Source organism: Eulemur rufifrons, chromosome 7, assembly GCF_041146395.1.
Source record: "Eulemur rufifrons isolate Redbay chromosome 7, OSU_ERuf_1, whole genome shotgun sequence".
NCBI classification, from domain to species: Eukaryota; Metazoa; Chordata; class Mammalia; order Primates; family Lemuridae; genus Eulemur; species Eulemur rufifrons.
In genome coordinates this window covers 102,328,571-102,351,053 of record NC_090989.1, presented here as the reverse complement: position 1 = coordinate 102,351,053, position 22,483 = coordinate 102,328,571, and the positions used below count along the sequence as shown (strand labels likewise).

Genomic DNA, 22,483 nt, shown 5'->3' with positions numbered 1-22,483 from the left:
TATTTCAGTTGACTGTACTGGATTCTTTTTTCAATAAAACAAGTTTTTACTTTGCTATAAAAAAAGTGTTAATTATAATAATAAGGCTCTTCCTTTCTAGTACTAATTGAACATCTTCCCTTCTATTTTCCTGGCATAATTTTCTGTCCCATCCTCTGTCCTCCCCTTGCATTCTCCTTCTGAGAATTCAAACTCTATACTATTTCCCCTGTATCTTACAGCATCTTCAGTCATCTCACTTGAATTTCTATACTGTGGCCTGCTGTCACCCACGCTTTTAGTTGTTCCTTACTCTCTTAGGTTCCCTCTCTTACTAAATGACGTAACATGTTGCACTTTGACTAATATGAAATTTAGTTTTTACACTCTGGATTTTTAAACCTGTGCAGAATATTATACCATTATTGTCTTTCCTTATAAATACATTTTAAAAGTTGTTCTAATATTTTATATATCCATAATTTTTACTTTAAAATTCACTTTTAGAATAAACTTAATCATTCTCCATTTTAAACTATGCAACAATCTCTCTATTGTGTCTTCTAGCCCCCGACCCCACATTCCCCAGCAGTGTGGTATTAAGTGAAAGCATGCTAGGCCAAGAATCAGAAGATCATGGCCCTCCAACACATTAGCCAGGCGACTCTGACATGCCATTTATCCTCAATGAATGTGTCCACACCTAGGGGACTGAGTAGGGCAGGACTGAGAGCTCAGAAGTCCCTTTGGGCTCTAATATGCTGTGATTCTAATTCTGATGACATTTGTTTGTGTCCAAAGTTAAATATTCATATTTTTACATTTTATTACTTTTTTCTTTTAAATCACCAGTGTACAATTTCAACTTTGATTCAAGTATATGATTTTTATGATCGTTACTTTTCTACATAAAAACCTTTAACTTTGTTTTTCCCCACATTTTCCTTTTGTTTATCTTTTAAAATATAGATGTTCACAAATTTAAATACATGTGTTAATTCTGGTGCATATAATTAATAGTAGTTTAAGAGTAAATAATGGGCTGTCAATAGCAACCTAGCTCCTAATGCAAAAATTTAACTTTTTCATAGGAAAGTCAACATACAAAATAAAATTTTGAAGACTAAATTCTTGGTTCCCTTTTTAAAGATTTATTTACATAAATTTTATAATTTTATGTTTAGTTCACATTAATATAACTTCCAAAATGCACAATTTGTCTCAATTGATAATACTCCTCTCCGAGGTCATTTTGACCCACAAATTGGTTCACTTAAATGATTTTCTTCCCAGCTGCTAGAATAAAGTATCCTTTTCTTTTTGTCAGCAGTCACAAATATTGGAAGATAGAGTTCAGGTAAATCACTTCGGCATTAATATCCTTCCTTAAATTTATTTGACCAACTTTCAGATTTATTCCAAGTGAAGAAACTTTTGACTTTTTTCTTTCAGTAAGCTGTCTGACATAATGAATAGCATGAATAATTTGATGAAATTATTTTGCATATAATATTTTAATATACTAATAGAATTTTTAAAAACAGCCTTATTGAGATATAATTTATAAATCATAAAATTCACCCACTTTAAGTGTACAATTCATTATTTTTAGGATATTTACAGAATTGTGTGACCAACAGCAGGATCTAATTTTAGAGCATTTCTATCACCCCAGAAAGAAACCTTGTGGCCATTAATAGTCACTCCCTTTACACTCCTTTCCGTCCCCTACCAATACTTAATCTACTTTCTGTTTCTCTAGGTTTGCCTATTCCAGTCATTTCCTACAGATAGAACCATATAATATGTGGTCTTTGGTGTGTGGCTTCTTACACTTACCATAATGTTTGTGAGTTTCACCCACGTTGTAGCATGTATAAGTACTGCATTCTGTAATCAGTAGCTTTTTTAGTAAAGTGAAAGTCAAAATGAGTGATGTGGTTCAGTTGAAAAAAATACTTATTTAAGATTCAAACACTTCTGCTTTCTGGTCCTGTTTAAACCTTTGGACAAGTTATTAATTTCTTTGACTCAGTTACTTTATCTATAAAATGAGAATATGGTAGCTTTTCTTATCTACCTTAAAGCATTAGGAGAATAAACAAGACAGTAGAAGCACCTAAAAAACTATATAAATGTAGAGTATGTAGCTGCCTTTTAAAGTGGTTTTCCTGGTGATAACAAACCAAATGATTATATCAAGGATAAAAGTATTAGAATTTCCTTAAATACTATTTTAATTACAAAGGAAAACTATAATTTTAATTTCTCTTTGCCCAAAGGTCTATTTGCATCCACTCATTTATCTTCCAGTCACCTTGGTTAGCTGTAACAGTAGCCTGCCTGCTCTCAGAACAGGTTGCTGAAGAAGGGAGTGCCTATGATTAATTCAGGAATCATCTATTGTGTAGCAGACGGAGAAGTCTATGAACAGAGTTCCACTATGACCTTACCTGCAAGGTATGATTTTCAGAGGGAGCTGACTGTGGTGACTTGACCAGCCTTTGTGATTCCTTTTGAACTGGGCTCCAATGAGAATAACGTAACCAACCTCAGCTTCTAATAAAAGGGGGCAAGTGCTGATTTTACAAATATAAAAGCAGGAGGTTCACAGTGATCCTTAGTTATACTAAATCCAACAGCCCTTAAAAGAAACCAGCTTAATATTGGGACACTGCAGGCTGCTTCTATGTCCAACAGCGGGACAACACAAAAAATACAGTTTCTCTGTGTCTCTAAACAAGTTGCAAGCCAGATAGTGCTAACTAGAATCATGAGAATCCGTTTTTAGAGCGAGGTCACCACTGAAGTATGGAGTTTAATAAATGGGCCTCCTGTGGAAGCCATTGGTCTTTGATCACTGGAATCTTATAAGATTATCCTTGTTTCCTTGCTTTTTCATTTGCCCCCAACATTGAACTTTTATCTAAAGAGTACCACTATTTTATTTATTGTCTCCATTTCATGAATGTATGGATCTTAGAGGAATTTTTCTATAATGATCATTCACTTCTCAGGAGGGATGTCTCTTTTCTGAGACTCCTTTCTCTCCTTTGAGATAGCTGTAATTTTGGTTTATTCTCTGGTCACTTTTCACTTGTGCCATTGCAACCTTTTCTCCTCATTCTTCACCTCCGATGTTGTATTCCTCTTCTAAGGCTAGATTTTAGTCTTACCACTTTCTTTGACAGTACCATGCCCCTTAAGGCCTTGGGGGTAAATTTTAGACCTCAGTTTTTTTAATCCTCTGGGCTTTATCCTTTGTCTCATTTCCTAAATCCACCTCTGTCAGACAGATTCGCGCCTTTCATTCTTTCTCCCATTTTACATTTGTGGCATAATGTGAATGCACCCCCCCCACCCCAGTGTAAGTTCTTTTCTTCTCCTGCTCATTCAGATACCAATCACAAATTTATTTGGTCATTCAGCAGCATTAGTTAGGCATCTATCATATGATTAACACTAGGCTTTATCAGGAACAAAGGTGGTTGATGTTCTGTCTTCTCTGTCATATGAGGCTTCTGCACTAAGCACTATATGTCCTCAGGGCAGCTCCAGCTAAGCAGCGGGGGTGGGAGGGAGGAGCTTTAACCTGCTTCTTCTCTAGCACCTACATGGGCCCACTCCTACACACACAGACACTTTTTCATACATGGACTCCCCAGGCACAGAACATAGACATTTACAGATCATCCGCATTTATGGGCCAATAGCATGAGTAATAGTGACACTGTCTTAATGGAAAATAAATGACCTCCTCTCCCCATCCTCCCACCCCCTTATCCAATGTCTTTTATCTCTTGCCGGCGTATCCAACATCTTTCTCTGACTAGTTATTGCTAATACTGTCCTTACATCATTTTAAAAAAATTATTTTTATGAGTTCAGGTAGATTTCCTACTTTAATCTGAGTAGCAGCTAACATTCATGAAGCACTTACCACAAGTCAGGCACAGTGAAACTGCAGGTACCTCCTTACTGTCACCTTCCTGGGTTAAGCACTTTTATGATCTCCAGTTTACAAGTGAGATTACAGAGGCCTAGAGGAATTGAGTCATTGGCCCAAGACCACACAGCTACTACTAATCAGCAGAAATAGAACCTGATTCCAAAACTGTGCTGCCAAAACTTAAGCTCTTAACCTGACATCTCCACTGCCTGTAAGCATCAAAGCATATATATTGTTATCATTAATTTATACTTCAGAGTGAGCTACTGTGCTAGGCCCCTTCCAGTGTGGCTAGTGGGAAATGTAAGTTTCTATATGGGAAAGGCAGAAGAGGTTGAAAGGAAAGGTAGGTATCTGATGATGGGTTACAAAAACCATCAATGGGTTATGAGATGGGTATGTTACATGTTTTAGTGTTAGGCTACTTTAATATGATTTTTTTTGTTTCCTTTTACCAAAATAAGCCATGTTCACTACTAATTAGGAAATTCCAACATTCAGATAGAGTTATAAACATTTAATATGTATCTTTCTAGATTTAAATTTTTTTCCTTTTTTTTTTTTTTTTAAGAGACATGGTCTTACCCTGCAGCACAGGCTGGAGTGCTGTGGTACGTTCACAGCTCACTGCAACCTAAAACTCTTAGGCTCAAGCAATCTTCCTGCCTCGGCCTCCTGAGTAGCTAGGGCTACAGGCGTGCACCACCACACCACGATAATTTTTGATCTTTTTTTGTAGCAACAGGGTCTCTCTATGTTGCCCAGGCTGGTCCCAAACTCCAGCGATCCTTATACCTCAGCCCCCCAAAGTGCTGGAATTACAGGTGGTCATCACCACACGTGGCCTTAAGTATATGTTTTTTATAAAAATAAGATAAAAGAGTTTTTATAATCTCTACCCTCCCATTTCCACTGTTATGAAATCTTTACATGTCAATAAATATTCAAAATATTCTGTTGTTTGGATGAATCATAATTTACTTAATCTTACCCTATTGTTGGACAGTTATTTTCACTACTTTTTCTGTTAAAATGGTATTATAATAAACATCCTGATAGCTAAATTTTTTTACATATCTGTATATATTGCTTTAGGATCTCTTTGGTCTTAAAATTATATAAAAAATTTTGTTTCCTTCTTTACTTTTTACTTTTATATTATGTAATTGCATGATAGTTTTTTTTTTATAATGCAATTATTTCAAAGTAGTTTTGTAGCATGAAAGTACTCCTTTGAAGAATTTCTTGTCCTGTACCTGTTTTACTGCCATCCCAGCATGGAGAGAAAGGGTGCAGAAAGAAGAATCAGTACTCTGTGGATACACTTTATCTCTTCACACTTTTGTGTGAATTAGTCCTGCATTAAGGAATCTCTGTAAGCATTCTGATCATGAAACACACTGATTCATTAAAAGAAGTTGATGTTTATATAGTTATGTAACCCTGTTGGAAAATGTGTTAAATATTTTTAGATCTAAACTTCTCTATCTTCCATTTATTCATTTACTTTGTTATTAACCCTGTTTTTTCTTTTTTTTTATCCAATAAATGTTTTAATGTAACTACATCTGTACTGAATTGCATCTTTTAAACTGTATATCCACACCTGTTCTAGCATCTGATGTATAAAAATCTCCAACTGTTATTTCAATCCCTTCTGGCATAATGCAGAAAGTGTTAAATGTACTTCAAGAACACTTGTTTCAAAATAGGTGTGAATCAAACCTCTGAAATATAAACGCTAAAATGAAAGAATTCTGTAAGTGGCTGTATTACCATCTGAGCTTTGTAAGTAAGGTGTTTGCTAAAGTTAAAATATGTTAATTTGAAATTGACATAGTCAGATACTCAATAAAGAACTTCTATTATTGGTGTATATTTTTACATGTACACAGTTTTCTTCTGTGAAGGCTTATTATAATAGTTTTAAATGAGATATTAGTTTTGTAAAGGGTGAAGATCTCATCAAACTGTCATATGACAATATAGATGTATAAATTATATCTAAAGCAGCAGACTGATTTTGTTCATTCAGATCAGTTATATCTGATCAGAAATCTCACAGTTTCAACCACATAACTAACATCTAATTAAATAATTTAAAAATGGTAAAATAATAAAACAGACTTTAGTTTAAAGGAGTTATTGATTTGTTATTTAAAACATTAGTTTATCATTCACCAAGACCAAATGAGGCACTTGACTATAATTTATTTAAGAACAAGGGAATATATCTTGTTGATGTTGATGTTTATATACTGAATATAACTAGCATGGAACTTAACTATAACTAAGGTAGGTTCTCAATAAGTGTCTATTGTTATAAAATAACATATTTATTAGAAAATTGCGTTTTAACACTAAGATACATACCAGATAATGTCAGTGAAAACTGCACAACTGTTTCCATTCCATGTACTATATTTTAATCTTTGATACTTAATTTTAAACATATTTGCTGGCACTCTTATTTCTAAAGTCTGCAAAGTTTTATTCATTCTTTCAATGATTATTTTTAAAGCAACTCTCTTGTCTCAGGCACTATGAATATATCAGATAAGGTTTCTGCTCTCATAGAACTTACATGCTAGTAAGTTTATATTGTAAAGATTTAATGAGTCGAAAGCACTTAGGATATAGTGCCTAGCACATAGTAAGTGCCCATGTATGTTTATTAGCTGTAATGATGGTGATAGAAGACACGCACATACAGATGCTCTTCAAAGCCATGAAACTAAATGAGATCACCTTGGGAGATAATGCAGGTAGAGAAAAGGGCTAAGATATTAATAGAAAAAATTAACTGGGCGAGGTGGTGCATGCTTGTAGTCCCAGCTACTCAGGAGGTTGAGGCAGGAGGATCACTTGAGCCCAGGAGTTTGAGGATGCAGTGAGCTAGGATGAAGCCACTGCACTCTAGCCGGAGCAACAGACCAAGACTCTATCTCAAAAAAAAAAAAAAAAAAAAGAGAGAGAGAGAGAAGGGCTAAGGACTGAGCCTTGGTGCTGGCCAACACTTAGAGTAGATCTAAGAATCAGAATCATCAACAGACACTGAGAAGCAATAGTCAAAGTATTGCCAAGAGGGAGAAAACAACTGCGTCAAATGATGCATAAAGTTTGAATTCAATAAAAACAGAGAATTAAATTTTGGAGTTGCCAATATAGCAGGTCATTCGTGACCTTGAAAAGAGCTGTTTCTATGGAGAAGTGAAGAAAAAAGCTAGATTGGAGTTGATAGAAAGGAGACTGGGGAAAAGTCATATCATGAAAAGGGAATCATGAATGGCTAAGAAATATAAAGTGAAATGCTCAGCTTCAGTCATAAGCAGAGAACTGCAAATTAAACCCCCAGTAAGACACTACTTTATACTCTTTAAATTGGCAAAAATTATAAAAATAGCTATTTCTAATGAGTATAGGAAAGCAGGAAGCTGCATTGAGTGAGAGGGGAGTGTAAGCTAGTGCCTCCATTCTGAGAACCATTTGGTAGTATTTATGTGTATGCCTGTGACCTCATACTTATAACTAATATTACTCTGGACACATACTTCAGACAAGCTCTCCCGTAAAGTACACAAGAAGATGCATAAAAAACTTTTGTTTCAGGATTATTTGTGGTGACAGAAAGTTTCAGGTAACATAGGTTCCATTGCTATAGGACTGGGTAAATAAAATGTGTTGTATATATATGTGAAAAGAATGAATCATATTTGCTTATAGCTACATGGATAGGTCTCAAAAACACATTATTAACTGGAAAAAGTAAGAGTTAAAATGGAATTTGTAGCTTAACATGATTTGTGCAATTTTTTTAAATACCTGTAAAAAGTACAATTTTTTTCATACATAAGATGCAAGTCAGAAGACATACATTAAATTTGCAAGTGTGGATGCCCTCTAGAATGGATCATTCCTAAATGCAAATGAACATGTCCCAATATCACATGTTTTAAAGGCAAAACAAAGCAAACATCCCTCTCCAGCTACAGTTGAATTTCTGTACTCCTTATTCTTTCATTGCTGTTTCAAATTCATCTCCTCCCTCTACCCACATCCCTCAACAAGCTTTCTTCCTCTTTTTGGTTTTCTTTTGTACCTTGGGCACACAAAACAGAGTTGATTAGACTCCTTAGTATAGAACATGCTATCATCCTTGACCTGCGCAAGCAAGGTCTCTCTCTAAATAACATATCTATAAATTTTTCTAATACAGAAAAATACAGAGAATGATATAACAAATGGATGTGAAACCATCATCCATATATACCAAGTTTTTTTTTTTTTTTTTTGAAGCAGAGTCTCACTCTGTTGCCTGGGCTAGAGTGCCGTGGTGTCAGCCTAGCTCACAGCAACCTCAAACTCCTGGGCTCAAGCAATCCTCCTGCCTCAGCCTCCTGAGTACCTAGGACTACAGGCATGCACCACCATGCCCAGCTAATTTATATATATATATATTTTTTTAGCTGTCCATATAATTTCTTTCTATTTTTAGTAGAGATGGGGTCTTGCTCTTGCTCAGGCTGGTCTTGAACTCCTGAGCTCAAACAATCCACCCACCTCGGCCTCTGAGAGTGCTAGGATTACAGGCGTGAGTCACCGTGCCTGGCCCATATATACCAAGTTTTAACATTTTGCCATAGTTGCTCTATAGATTGTTAAAGAAAAAAAAAACAGTTAAAACTCCTGTTTTTACTCTTCTCTATACAAAGATAATCACTGGTAACACCAGGCCCAAGTTCAAGAACAAAGTCCTCAAGGTCAGCAGTGATGAGATTTGAAGCAGAAGTGGAGGAGTGTGATGCGCACCGTCTGGGGGATGGATATGCTTGAAGCTGTGACTCAGAGGGTGGGGAGAGGCAAGGGCAATATATGTAACCTAAACACTTGTACCTGCATAATATGCTGAAATAGAAAAAAAAAAAAAGTGGAGGAGTGGCCTCAACACCACCCCCAACGATAGCATGGATGTAGTGCTCCCAATGCTCCTGCCACTGTTCCTCTTCTCTGCATAGATTAAGTAATATAACTCTCAGAACAGTCCTATGCAACAGTGACCATTTTACAGATAAGAAAACTGGAGTGCCTAAAGTCATACAGTTAGTAGGAAGCAGACCCAGGATTTGAAATTAGGTGTCGGGCTTTCAAGCTCAGCCTGATGCCTCTATACAATCCTATCATAGACTGTTTATTAAAAGTGTTGAGATTTTGTTTTTCCTTTCATCAATGATCTCTGCCATTTAAAAAAATATATATAGCCTTGAATTTCTCATTAAGTATAAATTTCCTCTGATCTCTGGGTTCCAGTTCTTCTGCCTGCTTGTTCATTCATTCTGCTGCTTTAACCTGCAATCATTTTTTTCCATGTAGCACTACTTTGAACCAGGTCTTAAAATTTTTGGTGTTTTCTTTATCCAGGAAGTTTTACGCTTGAAATATCTTTCCACTATAAAGCTTTTATTTATTATTTTCTAAAACATTGTACTAACTTAATATCTGTTCCAAGTGACTATAAAGTTTTGTATCATCCTGTAAAATAGCTCTGAATACCTTTTTATATTTGTCATTTCTAGAAACCTTTCAGAATAACAAGATTCTCTTAAATGTCTAATTACCCCAAATCTGATGCCTGTGTAATGCTATCCAGCAAGCAGCTGGCTTCGTATGAAGAGAGGCTAAGAGCTCTTTTTTGTCTTGTTCATTTAAAATCATTTGCTTTTTATTTAATATCTGCAAAGAACACTGTCACATAGTAGAATTTGCTGTTGTAAATTTTGGATTGTTTCCATGGGTTCCGCCTTACATCTGCATGGTGTTTAAAGCCAATGCTTTCTTTCTTTTGGTAGGCATTTAGGGCCTTTTGCCTCATAATCCAATGTCATGCTGAATAACAGAAAATTGAAGTTGAATTTATTTAACTATAGAGAAGGACTGCACAGAACAATACACTTATTTAAGAACTCCTTGCCTCAAAAACTGAAGGAGCTGTTTTGTGCAGGTGGCTTAATATCTTTGCTGCTTATCTTAACTATATTCCTTTATTTATTAAGGACAGGAACTGGGCACTCTGCTTCTGAATACCAAAGGACCCTCCTAGTCTACCAGAACCTATAATAAACGAGTAGGATGCTTATACTTCATTCAGAACAGCAAAGAAATATCCTATCCTTTTGAAAAATAACTCTTAGCACTTCTTGATCAGAGAAAATATGACTTAAGTTTTTTTTAAAAAAGACATTAAAATATATTAATTACTCCTGATTATACGCTGGTGGCCTTTTTACATTATGAATTATTTATAATGAATCTTTTTCCCTCAAGTCTATGTGGTATCTCCTCTGTTTATATAAAAAATTTTTTGTTAATATTCTTGTATTTTCTGTTTCTGTTTACTTCATAAGACAGCCTTCAGAGGTCCCTGTTTTTTAGAGTAAAACATTTATTTACTTTCCCAATTTTACTCAGAGATGCTATAAAATATATAGCAAATAATCTTGGAGGAAGTAGCTTCTCTACTGACTGTGAATTAAAAGCTAAGCTACCTATGTTTATGTTGAAAGAGGGAGAAAGGGAGATTTAGGTGGATAGGGTGAGAGAATAATACTAGAAAGTAGAATAGCTTTTTCTTTCTTCTTGAATTAGGTCATGATTGTATAGTTGATTTTACTTTAAGCCTGGTAAATTCTGGAACTGTGATGCACATACATATTCAAATGTAAGCTTAAGAATAATTTTCAGCCCTTTTGGCTCTCAGAGCAGCACCATGGCAGTTTGGCAAGAACAAGCACCTTACGAAAGGCTGCAAAAAGGAAGCTGAGAAGAAAGTGGTTGATCCATTTTCTAAGAAAGATTGGTATGATGTGAAGGCAACTGCTATGTTCAATATAAGAAATATTGGGAAAACACTAGTCACCAGGGCTCAAGGAACAAAAGTTGCCTCGGATGGCCTCAAGGGTTGTGTGTTTGAAGTGAGCCTTGCTGATCTGCAAAATGATGAAGTTGCATTTAGAAAATTCAAGCTGATTACTGAAGATGTTCAGGGCAAAAACTGCCTGACTAATTTTCATGGCATGGACCTTACCGGTGACAAAATGTGTTCCATGGTTAAAAAATGGCAGACTATGATTGAAGCTCATGTTGATGTCAGGACTACTGATGGTTATTTGCTTCATCTGTTCTGTGTTGGTTTTACTAAAAAACGCAACCATCAGATATGGAAGACCTCTTAGGCTCAGCACCAACAGGTCCACCAAATCCGGAAGAAGATGATGGAAATCATGACCAGAGAGGTGAAAACAAATGACTTGAAAGAAGTAGTCAATAAAATGATTCCGGACAGCATTGGAAGAGATATAGAAAAGGCTTGCCAATCTATTTATCCTCTCCATGATGTCTTTATTAGAAAAGTGAAATGCTGAAGAAGCCCAAGTTTGAACTGGGGAAACCCATGGAGCTTCATGGTGAAGGTAGTAGTTCTGGAAAAGCTACTGGTGATGAGACAGGTGCTAAAGTTGAACGAGCTGATGGATATGAACCACCAGTCCAAGAATCTGTTTAAAATTCAGACTTTTAATGACAAATAAAGAGTCCTATCTGTTAAATAAAAAAAAAAGAAGAAGAAGAAGAATTTTCAATGCAATAAAATGGGCTGTGAATTAGCTGCCATTTTTACCGTCTGCTATTCTAATTCTCAGGTAATTGAGAATTAATTGAATAAAATTCACATATCAAGTACCAGTTCTTTGGAGTCTATTTTTAAGATAATAATTCTTCCTTTTAATTATAGCTACATTTAGAAGTAATAACATAAAATTTACCATATAGGCTCAGACCCATGCTTCATCTAGTTAAGGATTATATCCTGACAAAAGCGCCAAGGGACATTTTATGTAAGGCATAATTGTTCTCTCTGATGTCAGTCTCATAAACTCAGTCACAATGACAACATATTTGTCTTAATATCTTTCATCAATTATATTAATTTTTAAACTTTCAAAAATTAAAAATGTTTTGAAGTTTGAATTTATACCCGTTTACTACATATTTCATGTAAAATAATACTTTTCATTTGTCTTAAATATACCTCTTTAAAGATTCTAGGAATATGGTAACATATTTGTAGTCTTGCTAACCACACTTTTATGGACAAATATTGTATTCCCTGGTAGCTTTTATATTTCAAGAGTCAGTGTATGAGAGAAAAGGGCTTTGGGATCAGGCAGACCTGAGTTTAAATCACAGGATCACTTCTAAATAGCTTTGATAATTTAATTACTCTGATCTTTAAAGTCTTCGCCTATAAAAAAAAAAAAATGTGTACCTGTTTTTCGTGGTAGCTGTGGTTACAAATGAAATGATGTAGGAGAAAGCATTCTGCACAGTGCCTGGTCATAGACCACCATCGACAAGCATCAACTTCCTTCCCTCCTCATTCTTGAGAGTGTGTGTTGAAATCTTTTGGCTGTGCCTGTGTAAATAGAACTCCCCTGCAAGCCCACTTGAGCTTAGTAACAGAGCAATGCACTATAGAACATTCATAAAAGAATCAATTTTCCAAAAAATTATAAATAAATTCTCTGTGTTCTCATTTCTTCAATATAATGAAATTACTTGATAAATGGAAAAGATGTACCCCACAAATATTATCTATCAATATAATCTATCTATCTATCTATACTATCTATCTATATTGAATCTTGTTTTGAGGGGCCACATTCAAGTGGATCCCCTCAGCAGAGTTTAAAATCTTCAGTTAGTATGACTCTTGGCTAACTCATTTACTAATTGTAATACACCAGGTGAATCAGAGAGGATACCATTTTTTCCTCATCTGAAAAGTGGCGCTATAAGCACCTACATGGCAGTGTGAGGGATAAAATTAAACAATGGATGTAAGGAGATGTTGATTGAAGCACACAAAATTTCACTTAGGTGGAATAAGTTCAAGAGATCTGTTGTACAATATAGCAACAGTAGTTAATAACAATGTATTGTATTCTTGAAAATCCCTAAGTAAATTTTAAGCATCCTTACCATTAAAAAAAGTGAGGGAATACACATTTTAATTAGCTTAATTTAGCCATTCCACAGTGTATGAACATTTCAGAGCATCATGTTGTACTCAATAAATACATACAATTTTTATTTGTTAATTAAACACATTAATTAAAAAATAATATACATGAAAGTACTAGATAAACATAAAAATTTATGCAAATGCCTGGTAAATTCCAATTAAAACATTTGTTTAAAGTGAATTTATTGTCTGATTTAAGGAATTAGGTCTTCATAAAACAAAGTTAAGAAAGCAGATTGAAGACATATAGGTATTTGTATGAACACATAAAGATTTCATAGTTTACTATTAAAATCTCATTGTCATTAAAACACCCGAGCAAATGGAACATAGAAATTTTATAAGTCCAGTGGTTTGAATTACTTTTTCTGTTGAAACAAACCAATTAGACTATTTGTCTTCATTTTCCACTTTAGCTTGTTCCCAAAAAGAGTACCAGCAAGGGCTATCACTGGGGCTAGGCTTCAGATCTCAGTTTCCACACACAGGCCAATGGCAGGACTTAGACAGTTCAAGCCATTTGTTCTTTCTGCTTTAGTTTCAGTTCTGCATCCCACACATGTTAGATACGGCTGCTTGAATAATCTTCCTCAAAAACTGCTTAGAATCTCCAGTTCAAGACTGTGGAAGCCAATTTCCTGCTTGCATTCTCTTGGCTTTGAAAGTCATTAAATGCCTTTTAGATGCTACCCAAAGTTAAGAAATTCTTTACTGTGTGCCTGGCACATGATTTGTCTGTTTCATTTCTACCAAGAGGACTCAGCAGTATTTCTCAGTTCCGGACCACAAGAGCAAGCTCAGGCAATCAGGTGTTTCAGAAGTTAGCCACATGATCCGAAATTCATATGTGTGTTGGCTACATAAATTTCCTTTGAAAACATTAGCAAAAGTTAGCCTACTAGCTGTTTGAAAAGCAGCATGATGGTAGGGGCAGAAAGGTGCCAACAAATCAGGTCTGTTGAAACCCATTAATTCCGTGGGGTGTTAGGGTAGGAAGGGCTGGGTAGTTGATGACGAGTTGTGTGTGGTCATACAGGCAAAGTGGAAGAAACGGCTGCATTATTCTTTAGGAGCTGAGTGTCAACTTTAAAAGAACGTGGTTTACTGTGTGAAAATATCTGGATACTTAAAATGTACTAATGAGATGAATACCGTGTATCATTTCAGATTTACAATGTCAAGTAGAGGCACTGGGGCTAAAACTTCAGAAAGCAGTGACAAAGATGGACAACTATGAAGAAATGCTCATGTAAGATGGTCAACATTAACCAGCTTGTAAGATAACAGTGCTTTGTGGATGTGTCACAGAATGACAAGAAGTAGGAAGACCCCAGTATGTTCTCTGTGACTCTTCTGACAGGATTCAGTTTTCTGGGTCATCGTCTACTGCTGCTTTTCTTGGCTACTTTGCTGGCCTAGATTATCTATTGAAGAATCTGTAAATATTTTTAAATATGTGAAGGATTTCCTTTCCTCAATAAGAAACTTACCTCTCCATATATTAAAGCTTACTCTGTTCAAATGCTGTTAGTTAATGTGAAATAGTCTCTGAACTTTTTCATTATCTCTGTCTCTTTATTATCTGTCCACAAGAAACGATATTGAAATTGTTTCTTAAAATTACCAATTTTAGGTTCAAAGCAAGAGTTGAGAACTTCTGAAATGCTGGAGTACTTATTCTTTATATAAGTGAGAAAGAAAATATTGGAAAATAAATGATAAGAAAATGGCCTTATAAAATCAAGAGCACTATTTTAAAAATTAGTTTCATTTCAGAAATGTTAAAAATTACTTTACAGTTTAAACATAGTACATCTATAATTATAGCACTAAAATAGAGTGTATATAATCTTTGAAAATAGCTAAATTCTTTTACTTTGTGGTATATAATAGCTCTGGTTTTCAGTTCCTATATTTTAGAAGGATGAACCTTATAAAAATATAAATACCTAGAATTCTTAGCAACCAAATGTTTGTATTGAATTGAACTACTCCTAAGAACAATGTGTTTAATAAAATACTGAACAACACAAGGGGGAAAAAATTCCAAAAATGCCCTATCAAATTAATGTATACTTGGATTATTTATAGCAAAATAGTTTCTGAAAACAAGAAAAACCAAAACATTCATGCTTTATAACATTATGATTAATAGTACAATAAGTGCAGTAATTCAGCTATCTGTTGACTGGGGTTGAAGGAATGAGTGGACAGGGGGTCCTTAGAAGAGTCCCCGGGGCCAGGAAGTAACTTTCTGTGAGATGAGAAACATGAAAAAGAAACAAAATGATGAGTTTTAGAAAAAAAAAATCGTTGTTGCCTTTCCTCTAATAATATCAGGGAGGCTTTGGCCATATGAGTGTCTTAAGTGGAAAGCAGCCTAGTCAGGCCATAACTACCCTGTGACATTTGCTTCTTGGAGCTCAAGAAGTGAAGAGGGCACAGTCTAGGAATAGGGAGGTGGTGCTAACATACGACTAAGCTGAGAGGGAATTTGTGGAAACACCAAGGCTTAGCCTATAGAGTGGAGTCCTGGAAAGATAAGAGAGAAGCTACTTATAGAAATAACCATACTGAAGAAAAGGAATAAAGCTTATAGGTTGTGACATGAATTGACATTTCATGGAAGTTTGCACAGAATTCTTAGTATACATAGACACATGCCATGTAACAACATTTTGATCAGTGACAGACCACATATACGATGGTGGTCCCATAAGATTATAATACCATATTTTTGCTGTACCCTTTCTATGTTTAGATACACAAATACTTAACAGTTTTACAGTTGCCTACAGTATTCAGTACAAACATGCTGGATGGGTTTGTAGCCTCGGAGCAATAGGCTGTATCATATATCTGAGGTGTGTAGTAGACTATGCCATCTAGGTTTGCGTAAGTACACTCTATGGGGGTCACACAATGACAAAACGACTCTTAATTGACCTTTCAGCAACATCTGACATAGTTAGCCAATCTGTTCTTGGAACATTATTTATGTTTGAGATATGGATATCAGTGTTCTGATTCTCCTCTTACCTCTCTGTTCACTTGTGAGAATTTTTTGCCTGGCAAGAAGAAGGTAGCCTGGTGACATTCCAGCATCAAAGTATAGATCCACTTTTCGCACGATCCTAACTTGAACAGGGTAGGTTTATTTCCTTCATTCATTCAATATAAAATGTGTATTGAGAGCCAATTACATGCCAAGACCATGTGCACAAGCACTAGATAATTGGAGGAAAAAGATTGGCAAGTTTCTATAGAACTACTTAGGTAATTTCAGGCAATGCTAAGTGTTTCAAATATATAAAATAGGCATATTAGAATGTGAGTGATGGGGAGGGGTGGTATAGTTTTTTGATAGAGTGGTTGAAATGGCATCCCTTAAGAGATGACCTTTGAATTAAAATCTGAGTAACGAAAAGGAGCTAGCCATATTAACATCTGGGAGCAAGGAGATCAAGCACAAAGCCCTAAATTCTTGGAAATGAGTTTTACAAGTTCAAAAAACATGAAGAAGGCCAGTTATGGTAGACAGAATAATGGCTCCCCTAAGATTTTGCATGTCCTAATCCCTGGAATCTGTGGATATGTTCCTTTAGACCTGTGGTTCCCAATGCCTGTTAGGAACCAGGCCGCACAGGAGGGGGTGAGTAGCTGGCAAGTGAGCGAAGCTTCATCTGTATTTACAGCTGCTCCCCATCACTCACATTACCACCTCCTGTTGGATCAACAGTGGCATTAAATTCTCATAGGATCATGAACCCTACTGTAAACTGTGCATGGGAAGGATCTAGGTTGCGTGCTCCTTATGAGAATCTAATGCCTGATGATCTGAGGTGGAGCTGAGGTGGTGACTAGCACTGGGGAGCGGCTGCAAATACAGATTATCATTAGCAGAGAGGTTGGACTGCACAGAGACCATAATAAATCAATTGCTTGCCGACTCATAACAAAACCCTATCAGTGAGCGGCAAGTGACAATTAAGCTGCATCTGGTGGCAGGCTTTATAGTGGAAAGTGAGCATCTTACTTCAATTGTAAAGCTGCATCTGGTGGCAGGCTTTAAGTCAGAATCCAACACTTATTTTAGTCCACACGTAGCCCGCCCATTAGTTTATTTACCACTTCCACCTGTGCCTCTTTCCTGCACTGTGCACTTGTCTCAGTCACAGTTTTGGTAAGCCCACAAGCTAACCTTAGCAAAAATGAGTAAACAACAAACATGACTGGAGAGCTTCTTTGAAAAGGGGGAAAGATTCAATGATGAGGCAGCAGAAGACTCTAAGACTGCCAACAAAATTAAAGCTGCATTTAAAAGAAAATACCAAGAGCACTACTTAAATAACATATTCATTGCAACAGGTGATTCACATTCTCCAAGCCCACTTTGTATAATATGTGGCAACCAGCTATCCAACAAAGCCACGAAACCTTCAAAACCGCTTTGCCAAATGGAGACCAAGCACCCTGCATTAAAAGACAAGCCTTTGGAGTTTTTTTTACAAGGAAAAAAACGTGAATATGAAGAACAGAAGCAATTATTAAAGGCCCCCACTTCATCAAATGTGTCTGCACTGAGAGCATCATTCTTAGTGGCCAACCACATTGCCAAAGCTCAGAAGCCCTTTACTATTGGTGAAGAGTTGATCCTGCCTGCTGCTAATGACATTTGCCGTGAACTTTTAGGAGAGGCTTCAGTTCAAAAGATGGCATGTGTTCATCTTTCAGCTAACACCATAACTAGGTGAATTGATGAAATAGCAGGGGATATTGGGACACAATTGTTAGAGAGGATTAATAAGTCACCATGGTACACAATCTAGGTTGACAAGTCTACCGATGTTGACAACAAGGCAACAATGCTTGTTTTTGTGCAATGTCTTTTTCAGGAGGATGTGCATGAGGGTATGTTATGTGCACTTTTGTTGCCAACCAACACCACAGCTGCAGAACTATTTAAGTCTTTGATTACATACCAGGAAAACTGAATTGGTCATTTTGTGTCAGTATATGCACGGATGGAGCGGCTGCCATGACTGGACGGCTTTCTGGTTTCACTCCTCAGGTCAAGGAGGTCGCTTCTGAACATGAGTCTACACATTGTGTCACCCATAGAGAAATTCTGGCTAGCCAAAAAAATATCACCTGAACTAAACAATGTTTTGCAGGATGTGATTAAAATTATCAACCGCATTAAAGTACATGCCCTTAATTCACGTCTGTTCGCACAGCTCTGTGAGAAGGACACAGAGCACACACGTCTTCTCTCAATACACAGAAGTGAGATGGCTTTCTAAAAGGTAGATCACTGGCCAGAGATTTTGAGTTACAAGAGCCTCTCCAGAGATTTCTTTTAGAAAAACAGTCACCCCTGGCAGCACATTTTAGTGGCACAGAATGGGTCACAAAACTTTCTTACTTGTGTGACATATTCAATCTGCTCAATGAACTCAATCTATCACTTCAAGGGAGAATAACAACTGTGTTCAAGTTGGCAGATAAACTGGCTGCATTCAAAGCCAAACTGGAATTATTCGGGCAACAAGTGAACACTGGGATTTTTGACACATTTCAAACATTAGCAGAGATTTTGAAAGAGACTGAGCCAGGGCCTTCTTTCTCTCAGCTGGTGCATGATCACCTATCTCAGCTTTCAAAAGAGTTTGAGCATTACTTCCCAACCACAAAAGACCCCCAAACTGGGAAGGAATAGATCCACGACCCATTTGTGAATAAGACAAGTGAATTGACTTTGTGCTAGAAGAAAACCAACTGCTTGAGATCACAAGTGATGGTGGCCTTAAAAGTATGTTTGAGACAACTTCAAATCTCCATACGTTCTGGATTAAAGTCAAGGCAGAATATCCTGAGATTGCCACAAAAATATTGAAAAGCTTGCTTCCATTTCCAACATCCTATCTTTGTGAAGCAGGGTTTTCTGCAGTTACAGCAACCAAAATGAGGTTATGGAGTAGACTGGACATAAGCAACACACTTCAGGTGTCACTGTCTCCCATCACCCCCAGATGGGACCATCTAGGTGCAGGAAAACAAGCTCAGGGCTCCCAGAGATTCTGCATTATGGTGAGTTGTATAATTATTTCATTATATATTGGTGCCAAAAAGTTTGGGGACCACTGCTTTTGATGGCAAAAGGGACGTTGCAGGTGGGATTAAGTTAAAGATTTTGAGATGGGGAGATTATCCCGGATTATACAGGCAGGCCCAATATAATCACAAGGATCCTTATAAGAGGGAAGAAAGAGGGTCAAAGTTATAAATGTAGATGTCAGGATGGAAGCAGAGGTTACAGTGATATGATTTGAAGATGGACAAAGGGGCCACAAGTCAAGAAATGCAGGTGGTCCCTAAAAGTTGGGAAAGGCAAGGAAATGGATTCTCCCCTGGAGCCTCCAGAAGGAACATAGCTGTGGTAACATCTTGACTTTAGGTTCTGACTTCCAGAACTGTGAAAGAATGAATTGTGTTGCTTTAAATGCTAAGCTTATGGTCATTTGTTACAGTAGCAATAAGAAATTAATCCATCAATGTGTTCAGAGGAGTGCGTGAGGAGTTTGGATTTATTCGGAGAGCACTAGGAAACCTGGGGAGAATTCCAGGCAAGAGAGTGATCTCATCTATGTTTTAAAAGGTCACTGTAGAGGTTACTCGGAGAATGGACTAGAGAAAAGAGAAATCGGGGAGACTGGGTGGCAGGCTGTGCAAGTGAGACGTGACTGTGGTTTAGCCTACCATGGAGATGGAGAGAAATACATGCCGAAGGTCAATCTGGCAGGATTTACTGATGGAGTAAATGTGGCTGAGGAGGATGGAGACTGGAAACGAAAAGATAGAATAAAACATGGATTTGAGGCTTTTCAGCATCAGGGTAGACAGTTAAGAGACAGCATGCTCTGGTGACTAAGACCCCAGACTACAGATCCAGGCTGCTGGGGTTCATATCCCAGCACTACTACTTAGTAATATCACCTTAGGCAAACTTCTTATCTTTGGTCTCAGTTCTCTCAGCTGTAAAATGGAAAAAGGGCTGCTTTGAGGAATGCATAAGATATATAAGGTGTTACCTATTAGTGTCATTATCGTGTTGGTTCCATTTGTTGAAGTGGGAAAATCTGTGAAAAAAATAGGTAGGAGGGGGAATCAAAAAGGACGCTTATGATCTGTTAAGAGTTGAGATGCCTTTTAGACAGCAAAGTGGAAATATAAAAGAGGCAGTTTAAGAATAGCTATTTCATATAAAGAGTGGAATGGTATGGACCATCACCTTTCAAAGTTGAGGAAAATATCCAATTATTTTATCTTATTTCCTTTGCTTTGATTGGCAGGAGCAGCAGGGGCTTTTCTGAAGGTTTATTCATAGCAATTGAAGAGAAAGAATTAACACTATTTGCTGAGAGTAGAAGAAGGAATGCAGTGCTTATAGAGATGTAGGCATTCTTTCTATTCCTTCCAATTCCTCCATCCTAATGAAGGTGAAGATAACAATTGGATAATGAAGAGTAGACCATTGAAAGAGAGGCTTAACTGGCTTGGGGGGCTCTTGGGATGGTAGGTTCTCTAGGGAGCAGGGTTTAAAAAAAAAAAAAATTGCAGCCCAGATCAATTATCTACATACCTAGTAAAATAACCACTAAAAGGAATTCTGCTGTCCCTGCCTCTAGATTTGGAAAAGTGTGTATGAGTCTGAAGATACAGTGAAAGTTGTGGTGGGGCTTCTGAACCTCAAGGCATTTGTAAAAGCAACATTTTTGTTTGATTCCAAACCAAATGTGTAAAACTTGGAGAATATAGTGATATACAGAAAAAGTCATAGTTACATTTTGACAGATCTTTCTGGTCCATTTTTCTAAGTAATATATTTTTATCAAAATTGGGAATATACTTTATGTACTGTTTTGCAAATATTTTTGCTTAGCGATATATCCTGGCCATTTTTACACATCATTATTTGATATATTTGTAGGTAAATATCATAGTATTCCAGTCTATAGATGAATTATAATTTATTTACTAATCTCTTGTTTTTAGTATGTCCAAATTTTTCATTTGTATAAGTAGGGTACTTTGAAAATTCATATAGATAAATCTTTCTACTGACAATTTTTTAGGATAATTTTTGCTAAAATCAAACTTGAGTATTTTTAAGGCTTTTAATGCGTAATGACTCATTGCCCTCCAATATGATCATACTGATTCGTAATGTCAGCAGTTTTTATAAATATCTATTTCTCTACTTCCTAGCCAAAACTGGGTATTGTAACTTCAAAAAATTATACCCCTGAATTTCTGGCTCCTTGTATTTTTCCCTTTGTGACTCACCTGAGCATAGCTTTTGTCCACTTTTCTAATGGTATGTTAATCTTTTTTTATTCCTTCTTTTCTAATGTTTTATTTGGAAATAACTTTCTTAGTCTTAAAAAATTCACCCTCCCCAAACCTCCTATAAAACTCACCCCTCGCCCCTTCCTAGGGGTATTAGGCACAGAGCCTTTGCCAGACCCCTTGGGAGATAAAGGAATCAAATGCAAAAGGGGACCTTACTTTCCTTATCCCTCCTGATAAAGACCACGTATCCCTCTCTGTTGTTCCCTAGGGAGATAAAGGAATGCAGTGCAAGAGGGGAACTTGCTTTCCTTATCCTTCCCGGTTGTTTGAAAAGAATTTATTTACTTCCCCCAGAAAAACCTCCTCTAAAACCCAAGGCTCTCCCCTTTTCAGCCTCCACCCATCTGCACCCAGATGCTCAAAATACACAGTATTTTGCTACACATGAAGCTTCATGCGTGTCTCCTTCTCGGCTCCAGACCTAACAAACTTCAAACTTATAAAAAATTGTAAAAAATAGTTCAAAGAGCACCCGAATAGTCTTTACCCAGATTCACCTATTGTTAACATTCTAACCCATTTGCTTCCTCAGTCTCTCCCTCTTTCTCTCTCTCCTAGCCCTCTCTTCCTCTCCTTTGTCCCTCCCTCTCCTCTCTCTCTTGCACACATACACATTCATACATATATTTGTGTTGTCACACCATACATGGGTTTCAGTCTAGGTCCAGTTGCTCATCACACAAAGATCCAATTATTGAGACAACGAGGATTGCCAAGGAAGAAAGGAATTTTTAAATATTAAAGACTTCTTGTTAGAACGGGAGAAGCTGCCTCAGATCTGGTTCTGGAGGTTCTGAGTTTTTTAAGGAGAGGCCACATGCCTTGGGTCAGGTCAAGTGGGATGGTGAGTCCTGGCATCAGAAGTCTGCCCTGGGGCCTTCAGAATCTCATCCCCTTTGTCTTGCAGAAAATCCATCATTTCTGGGAAATAATTCTAAAAGTCAAGAAGTTAATTAAGTGAGAGGATCATAACAAAACATGTAGGGGTCATTGGAATTTGTTCATGGAGCCGGTTACATATGTGTATGTGTGTGTGTGTGTGTGTATATATATATGTATGTATTTTT

General features: G+C 36.7%; 1 protein-coding gene and 1 pseudogene across 1 annotated transcript in view; both read left to right on the top strand.

The window, feature by feature from the left end:
• The window catches only part of LEKR1 (leucine, glutamate and lysine rich 1), a 175,705-nt gene that overhangs the window by 98,813 nt on the left and 54,409 nt on the right, over positions 1-22,483 (top strand). The window contains exon 6 of the mRNA XM_069473050.1: positions 14,172-14,253. Within this exon, the coding sequence (XP_069329151.1) occupies positions 14,172-14,253 (82 nt within the window). The remainder of the gene's footprint in view (positions 1-14,171; positions 14,254-22,483) is intronic.
• Positions 6,615-11,507, top strand: LOC138387745 (small ribosomal subunit protein eS1 pseudogene; annotated as a pseudogene).